We start from the raw sequence: 8,999 nt of genomic DNA, 5'->3' as shown, positions 1-8,999 counted from the left end.
TCAAAACGATGGCCTCAGCTATAAACGTAACTATATCCCCTACCCTCAACCATAGCTGATTAAGTATCCTTCCTCTTACCTTATGCTACCACCAACTCAAGCTTAATCTATACCCTAACCCTGACTGGGTCCCCTCAGCTTCATCCTAAACCTTATGCTTATCCCAATGTTTGAAGTAATTCTAATGGTAACCCTAATCTTTACCCTAGCCCCATGGCTAACACTAACCCTAAAACTATTCCTCATCTCAACCTTAACCTAACCCTTCCTATACCGCTATCAATAACTGTTGCCCTAACAGTTGTATGTTAAAATGTTGTGTTCAAAATATTGTCTTTCCAAAATATTATGGCAAAAATACTGAAGATCAAAAAATCAAAAAGGTAAGTGCATTATAGGAATATATAAAATTACGATTTTTATTTCCATACCTATATACCTTGATGATATGTACATTATCAAGGTACATCTATGTGCCGTTAAGTAAAGTAAACCTATACTTACCTATATGTACCTACCTTGGGAAAATGTTGGCCCTCAATATTTTTGCAGGACAATAGTTTGGAAACTATATTCTGATGGAAATTTGTTCTAACACTAATGCTAACCATAAAATTAACCCTTGCCAATATTCTAGTCGAAACCCATGTCTACTCATAGCCAAGTACTAAGCCTTATTTTAAACATAACCTAACTCTTACCCTAATTCCCTTCTACCCATAACTATTAGAAAGTGGAGTTCTGGTTGGCTAAGGTTTTCACAGTGTCCAAGCAGGAACGACAATCCTGGTCAGGGTAAGACCCAAACACATCCTAAATTAATGTGTGCTTACCCTCTGGTAGCTTGGCAAGGGACAGTCAGGCTTAACTTAAGAGGCAAGGTGTAAAGTATTTGTGCAACACTTTAAACAGTAAACCAGTGAAAACACCACACAAAAAGATCCCACACCAGGTTAGACAAACAGAGCTTAATTTAATAAATAAAGCAAGGCCAAAATGAAAAAGATCCAATAAGAAGAACTTGAGATATGAATGTTTAAAGAATTAACTATAAAATAAGGCTTAGAAGCAATAAGCACCTTTTTCGGGCATTTGGTCGCGCTGGACCAGGACATGGTCAAAAGTTCAGGCTGACCGTGATGGAGTGCGGGCCGGAGAGAGGGACCCACTTGAGTCCGCTGAACAAAAGTAACTTGATCCTTGATGCGTGGAAGTCGAGGAAGACGCAGGGTGCAGCCGAGGCAATGCATCAGTTAAGATCTTGCAATAGGGGGAGATGCATTGCTTTTCTCCACCCAAAGTCAGTTATACATCAGTTCTGAATGCGCTGGTTCCAAATACAATGCATTGATTCTGCTTCTGTGGCAAAGGACGTGTCGATCCAGAGGGTGATGTGCTGCTTGCGAAAGTGATGCGCTGGGTCTGTTCCACACAAAGGTGAAGATGGGCTGATTCCAATGCAAATGCATGAGTTGGCTGAAGACGCACTTTCGGCCTCACTTCCATGGTTCAGGCACTATTTGGCAGGGCAGACTCACAGATGGCAGAGTCCATGTGTAGATGCAATAAGTCTTTTATGTCCCTGAGACTGCAATCAGGAGGTAAGCTAGAAAGCCATTGGAGTCACTTTGGAATCAAGTGATGACGGTGCAGTCCATTGCAGTCATGTCAAAGGGCAGCAGGCAGCAGGTCAGCACGGCAATAAAGAAGTTCTTCCAGAAAAGCAGTCCAGCAGAGTGGCACTCCTTCAGCAGCACAAGAGTCCTTTCGGGCAGAGTCTTCACAAGTCCAGATGTTTACTAAGGTGGTAGGGTCTGCGGTCCAGTTCTTCTACCCAGTAGTGTCTTGGAAAGTGGGGGACCCTTCAAAGAAGTCCTTTGATGTGCACAGAGGTCCTCCCTTCCTGCCCTGCTCCAGACTCACTGCAGGGGGTTAAAGAGTCCATTGTGTGGGGGCAGGACACAGGCTATTCAGGAGTAAGTGTGAGGTCAGCTCCTTCCACCCATCCTGCCCAGGATTTCCCATCATGATGTGAATGACCTATCAAGTCACACCTAATTTCCCTTTGTGTGTGGCTGTCAAGAGGGAATGAACAAAGCCCACCTGTCCCCCGCCCCAGACATGTTTTGGAGACAGGCTGCAGGCACACAGGACTAAGAGCAGAAAAATTCCCATCTTTCTAAAAGTGGCATTTTTAAAATTGCAATGATGAATTCGACTTTACCTTTAAAGAGGATTTAGTATTACTATTCCAAAGGTACTAAACATGATAGCTCCATCTCATTCCAATTGGGAATTACATCTTATTAGATGTAACAAGGAATCCCCAATGTTAACCGATAGGACGAGTAGCCCTCGCAGTAGTCAAAAATGAATTTGGATATTTTTCACTACCAGGACATGTAAAACTTAATAGTACATGTCCTACCTTTTAATTACACGGGAGTCTGACCTGTGGGCTACCTAGGGCCTATGTTAGGGGTGAATTATATGTAATAAAAGGGGAGTTTAAGGTTTGGTAAGGGGTTTTAAATACCAAGTTGACATGGCAGTGTAAACTGCATGCACAGGCTTTGTCAGTGGCAGGGCTGAAACAGGGCTACTTAATTGAACCACACAATCAGTGCTGCAGGCTCACTAGTAGCATTTAATTTACAGGCCCTCTGCACATACAGTGCACTTTACTAGGGACGTATAAGTACATTAAATATGCCAATTGTGGATAAGCCAATGTTAACACCTTTTTTTGGAGAGAGTACATGCACAGAAGTGGTTAGCAGTTGTAAAGTGCCCAGAGTCCTAAAGCCAACAAAAATGAACTCAACAAAAAAGGGAAGAGGAGGGCAACATTTTGGGGGATGACCCTGCAGAAAGTGCCATTTCCAACAATACCCTAACCCTAAACTTGAGCCTTATATTAACCCACACGTGCTGTTTAACCCAAGTCTAACACTAACCCTTACTACTGCCCCAGTTAACCCTAAGCCTTATCTAAACCCTAACATGAACTTTAAACAAACTCTAACACTCATCATTGCCTTGCCATCACAATAAACCTAACCCCACCACTATCCTTAATCTAACCCTGAGCCTTGTCTAAACCATAGTGTAAACTTTAACCTAACTCTAACACTAACACTTATCACTGCTCTAAAACTAACCTCACCATTATCCCTAACTTAACTCTGAGCCTTAGCTAAACACTCATATATACTCACCTTGCTTTGCCATCGCCATAAACCTAACCCCACCACAAGCCATAACCTAACCTTGTGCCTGGTCTAAACAAGAACATAAACTTTAAGCTAAATCTAACACTAACTTTTACAAAAGCTCTAAACCTAACCCCGCCACTATCGCTAATCTAAACCTGAGGATTTTCCAAACCCTAACATAAACTTTAAAACCTAACTCTTGCACTAAACCTAAGCACTACCCGAACTTCAACTTTAACTCTAACCTTATTCCTGCCTATAAACACATTGACAATATAAATTATTTCACTGCTATGTATTTTTTCTTTATTATCTAAAATCAAATCTGCATATTCACATTTCTTAGTTTCAGTCGTCATGGTGGTATGCTTTGTGATGGGATCTTTATTTTCAGACATCAGTAGTAAGAGTTCCAATACTTTTGTATTTATTTATAACATTTTAGATAGAAGGTGAGCACTGAATGAAGAGCAACTAGAATTTCTCACAAACAGTGGACATCTTAAATTAAATTCAAGCAGGGTTGAAGAGGTTACATGCCCCCTTAATCATTTGATCATATTTTGTAAATTTACAGGACACTTACGGTACACTTTAACTGTGATGTTCTTTTTTAGGCTACTTTCCGCATCCACGCTGCAAGTGTAGACACCCCGATCTTCCCTAGAAACGTTCACCTTGGTCAGATTGCCATAGTAAAATTTTTGAAAACCGTCTTGGTAAGCAGACCGTCGGACTCTAGAATCCTGAGACATAAAAGAAAGAGAAAATACAGGCTAACATTTTAAAAAAGAATATACAGGCTGACATTTTAAAAAGTTGAGAAAATATAGGCTGGCCTGTTAAAGTGATTAAAAGAAATACGGGACGGCATTTTTAAAAGAAGAGAAAATACAGGCTAGCATGTTAAAACGTTAGGAAAATACATGCCCTTTGATCCAATAGTGGTAAGTGAGGTAAAGGCTGCCATAAATAAGATTGTCCCGGCGAAGGCCCCTGGTCAAGATGGTCTACCGGGTGATCTTTTTCGTGCGAACGCCAAAAAATGGGCCACATATTTTGCCCTTTTGATTAATGCTCTTCTGGAAGGGACTCCCGTCCCTGATTCATGGAAGGGGGCGGAAGTAATTCCTATTTATAAGAGGAGCTCCAGGGGGGATCCTGCCAACTATCGCCCTATCAGTCTTATAGATGTAGGTAAGAAGGTGGTTAGCAGGGTCTTACTGGAGAGAATCCTCTCTTGGGCCTGCGGCAAAAACAACATCCTGTCACATTATCAGGCAGGGTTCAGGGCTTGTACAAGCACGACTGACCAGGCCTTCAGGCTGGCCCTTTTGCATTAGAAGGTGGTGACTATTGGCAAGGGAAGTCTTTATCTCGCCTTTATCGACTTAAAGACTTGCTTTTGACTGCCTTTGACCTGGTCCCTCGAGATCGCCTATGGTTGGTCCTACAGGAGATGGGGGATTCCCACGCCCATTCTAAGTCTCCTGGTCCGCTTGCATGAGGACAATTATGCCCGAGTCAGGTGGGGCACACAGGAACAAAAAACAGACAAAATCCCTTTCGATAGAGGTGTCCGCCAGGGCTGCGTTATGGCTCCCACCCTCTTCTCTCTTTTCGTGAACGGGTGGTTTCTTATTTATTCAAAATAAATGCAGATGCCCAAGCCCTTGCAGGCGATAAGGTGGCCTTACCCTTTGCGGATGACACCCTATTAATATCTAAAACCCCTGCCGGACTGCAAAAATTGCTAAATAGGTTCCATCTTTTTTGCAACTTGAGGGGCTTAGTAATTAATACCTCCTTGACCAAGATTCTCTATTTTAATCCTAGTAGATTGGTAAAGTCCACTCTCACACTCAATGGGGCATCTTTAGAGTGTGTTAAAACGTTTGACTACCTGGGAATTAGAATTTCAGATAAATTGAGCTGGAAACCGCATATTGATAAAATGGCCCTGAATCATAAGCGGGTTGGGGATCTGATAGGAAGAGAACATCGCTCTTCAAAATCTAGGCCAATTTCTCCTGCCCTTGTGATTTATGCTGCCAAGGCTGTAGGTTCAGCACTATATGGTGCTGAACTTTGGGGCTTTGAGAAAGTCAATGATATTGTAAAGGCAGAAAACAAATCTTTTAGAGAATTGGTTTCATTCCCACAGGGAACACCCACCAAGCCATTATTGAGCGACTTGGGACGCCGCTCATTGAAGGATCTTGCCACCTTACGCCCTCTTCTCTATTGGGCCCGTCTTTGGTGTACACCTGAGCTATCCAAATACGCTGACGCCCTAAGAGAAGTGATGAATCTTGAGAGATCCCATAAAATTAGTTGGCTATGAAATATAAAAAAGTTCCTTTTAGCTCTGGGATTGAGAACAGCTTGGGAGTCAGGGACTCTGTTGAAAAAGCAGACATTAAGGGTGCCTACTGGGCATGGGTTTACAGTCAGGAAAATAGAAATCCTAGCCTAGGTAGACTGACTGACGAGTTTCGTTTGCACAAACAGGTTTCCAGCTTAGAGTCCTACTTAGACTTTATTCAGAAACCCAGGGATAGGGCCCTTTATATACAATTCAGATTGGACACGCTTCCTGCCCAATAAATGGAAGCCTCCCCATCAAACACACTCAACTTGCCCGCACTGTGAAGGAGTTTTTGAAAGTGTCCCCCACATAGTGTTCGCATGCCCTCCATACACTAAACCAAGAATAAAATGGTTAAAACCTATTTGTTGGCAACTAGGAATTAGGAATCACTTAGAATAATGCAAGCAGACACTAACACAACTCTGGCTTGCGGTGTGGCCAAATTTCTTAGCTGGGCATGGGTGATAAGATCAAAAGTGTTATGTCCTGGTTGAAGATTCATTTTAAACTCTGTTTTTATTCCGCTTCAAAGCTGAGACAGTTTAATTCATTTTTTAACCTTACCTTGTGGGTTTTTCTCTTTAATAAGTCGCTATTTATTGATGGTACGATCATGTAAAAAAAGAAAAAAAAAAGAGGAGAAGATTTCTTCAGGCTGGGGTATGTAGCTTATTAATTACTAAATACCCAGAATAAGTATGGTATTATTCTTGTAGAGCAATTTGCATCCCCAAACTGTGTTTTAAAGATTTTTTTTTACTTGGTATCTCTATTTAAATCTTATAACTTGTACTCTTTTTTACATAATTTGTAAAACGCTTTTATGATATATTTATATCGAATTAAAGCTTTGATTGATTGATTGATTTAAAATACATGCCTACATTTTTAAAAAAAATAAGAAAATGCAGGGTGACATTTTAAAAACATAATAAAATATATGCTGGCATTTAAAACATTTCACAAAACTCAGGCTGGCATTATAAACATTTCTGTATACTGACCAGTAGATGGTCTCGTAATACTTTTTTTTTAATGATTTTTTATTATTGATGCAAAGGCAGATCATCACAATATATACGAATAAAATAAAAGGAAAACCCCAAAATAAATAGAGTGGTATACAAATTGCATAGTGCTCATAAACCAAAATATACATCAAGAACATATAAAACGGGAAAACCATATTTAGATTATCTATCCTTTAGTACCTTATACCAAATAGTTTGACATTTTCGGATAGCATGTATACCTCTGGTTTTTGCCACAGCTTTTTCCCTTTCACAGATCTCAACCAACATGATCCACCATTCTACCGAATTACTATGTTTGGAAGAAATCCAAGCCCTGGTGATAGCAAGCCTTGCAGTAACTAATAAGATGGTAAAAAATGTGTGAAGTGCAGGACTAGGATTGATCTTAAAAACCATTATTATCTCCTGTATAGTGAATCTTAATTCTAGACCCAGTCTGTTTCAACAAACCTGGCTAATATATACCCAGAACGTCCATATCGGTGGGCATATAGCAAACATGTGCACTATGTCGGCCGCGATGTCTGCATATGGGGCATTTTGTTTTTTCATCAAAGGGTTGGTCGCCTCTTTTTTTATCGCACTTTAGATCTGAATTACTATGAACTTCGCTTCAAGACCATTAGACATACTGTTACCATTTGGAGGGACATTCTCCTCAGCTACTCGCTTCCAACTTTTCATGATAGGTTTCCTCTTTGGGACAACCCATTCTGGCCTGAGATCTTGAAGGATTGGTTGGCAGAAAGCTGGGCTATATACTGGGTGGAGAGACATGCTTATCTACTCGACACTACTGGTTTTAAGACCTTTTAAAGCCTCTAAAATACATTCTCACTTCCTCAACATTTCTACTGCAAGTATCTGCAGGTTAGAGATTTCTTCTTGAGATCGCAAGGGCTTGTATCCATTTCTGCACAAGAGATTCTGACATTATTCACAAAGCACCCCGTAAACATTCCATATGCATTGCTTTCCAATAGATTATACAGCCTAGAACAGATCCATGTTTCTAGCTCGCGCGGAAATGGAGTCGCATTTTGTGGCCAGATATTTCTGCTGGAGTAATTAATGGGGCATTCACTACATTAAAAGATGCTGTAGTGTCAGTTAATCTAAAGCTTCAACATTTCAGGATACTGTGTATGCTATATTGTACTCCTAGACCAAGTTGGGGGGGGTAAAAAAAAAAAGTAGAAACATTTTGTCAAATTTAAAGCCACTTCAGAATAACCCTGACTGGACTAAAATGTATAGAATTATTGGTTCAGTCCAGTTTGTGAATCCAGTAGACACTGTTTCAATAACTTAACAATCATATATATTTCTATGTGGCTGAATCTCTCAAAGCTTAATTCCATTTTCCAGGTGATTCTACCAAACCACTTACTAATAAATATTCAAGGAGGACTATTTTTATTCATTCATTTTGAACAATGAGTTCAACTAGATTTGCACCCCTCATATGTTAGTGCATTGAATGGCCCTAAGGCAGAACAGGCCCATATGCAGAGCGAACATTCACTCTAGAAGCGGTCGCTGGGTATCGTAGCGCTATTCAAACGCTGCCTGTGCTCTGTGCTTGCATCTTACATAATTTCTTAGCGCTGCATTGTGCTTTTCGTGATCTAGTCATAGCGCTGCTTTGCAAGTTTCATTGTGCTTAAAATCGCAGAGCTGCATTGTGCTTTGTTCGTGATCGGATCATAGCGCTGCTCTGTTATCCTCCATAGCGTTTAAGTTTCATCACTGCTGCTGGGAACTTAATTGTTAGTTATTGCGCCCCACTGCTCGCCCCAACCTCACCCTGCTCACTTTTGTTTTCTGTTGCTGCCATTTTGTTGTTTCCCAGCCCGTCCCTACAACACGCTCCCGCCTCCCAGCTGACCCTCCCACCAACTAATAGTATAGCCCGACCCCACCCCCTCAGAGAGCTGTGACCGCCCTGACCCGAGCAGAAGCGGTCGCTCCCCTCACTCCTCCTGGGTATCGTAGTGCTATTCAAACGCTGCCTGTGCTCTGTGCTTGCATCTTACATAATTTTATAGCGCCGCATTGTGCTTTTCGTGATCTAGTCACAGCGCTGCTTTGCAAGTTTTCATTGTGCTTAAAATCGCAGCGCTGCATTGTGCTTTGTTCGTGATCGGATCATAGCGCTGCTCTGTTATCCTCCATAGCGTTTAAGTTTCATCACTGCTGCTGGGAACTTAATTGTTAGTTATTGTGCCCCACTGCTCGCCCTAACCTCACCCTGCTCACTTTTGTTTTCTGTTGCTGCCATTTTGTTGTTTCCCAGCCCGTCCCTACAACACGCTACCGCCTCCCAGCTGACCCTCCCACGCCCCTCCCCCTCCACTTTCTACATATGTCAGAACAGCT

The 8,999-nt window shown here is 41.5% G+C and overlaps 1 protein-coding gene across 2 annotated transcripts in view; it reads right to left on the bottom strand.

The window, feature by feature from the left end:
- Positions 1-8,999, bottom strand: part of LOC147718463 (vascular endothelial growth factor receptor kdr-like) — a 537,031-nt gene that overhangs the window by 287,805 nt on the left and 240,227 nt on the right. For both annotated transcript variants that reach the window (XM_086918385.1, XM_086918386.1), the window contains exon 7: positions 3,802-3,961. In XM_086918385.1, coding sequence (XP_086774511.1) covers positions 3,802-3,961 — 160 coding nt within the window. The remainder of the gene's footprint in view (positions 1-3,801; positions 3,962-8,999) is intronic.

The sequence above is a fragment of the Lissotriton vulgaris genome, chromosome 4_1, assembly GCF_964263255.1.
Source record: "Lissotriton vulgaris chromosome 4_1, aLisVul1.2, whole genome shotgun sequence".
NCBI lineage: Eukaryota > Metazoa > Chordata > Amphibia > Caudata > Salamandridae > Lissotriton > Lissotriton vulgaris.
The sequence above is the reverse complement of the archived record's forward strand: the minus strand, read 5'-3'. Positions and strand labels throughout refer to the sequence as shown.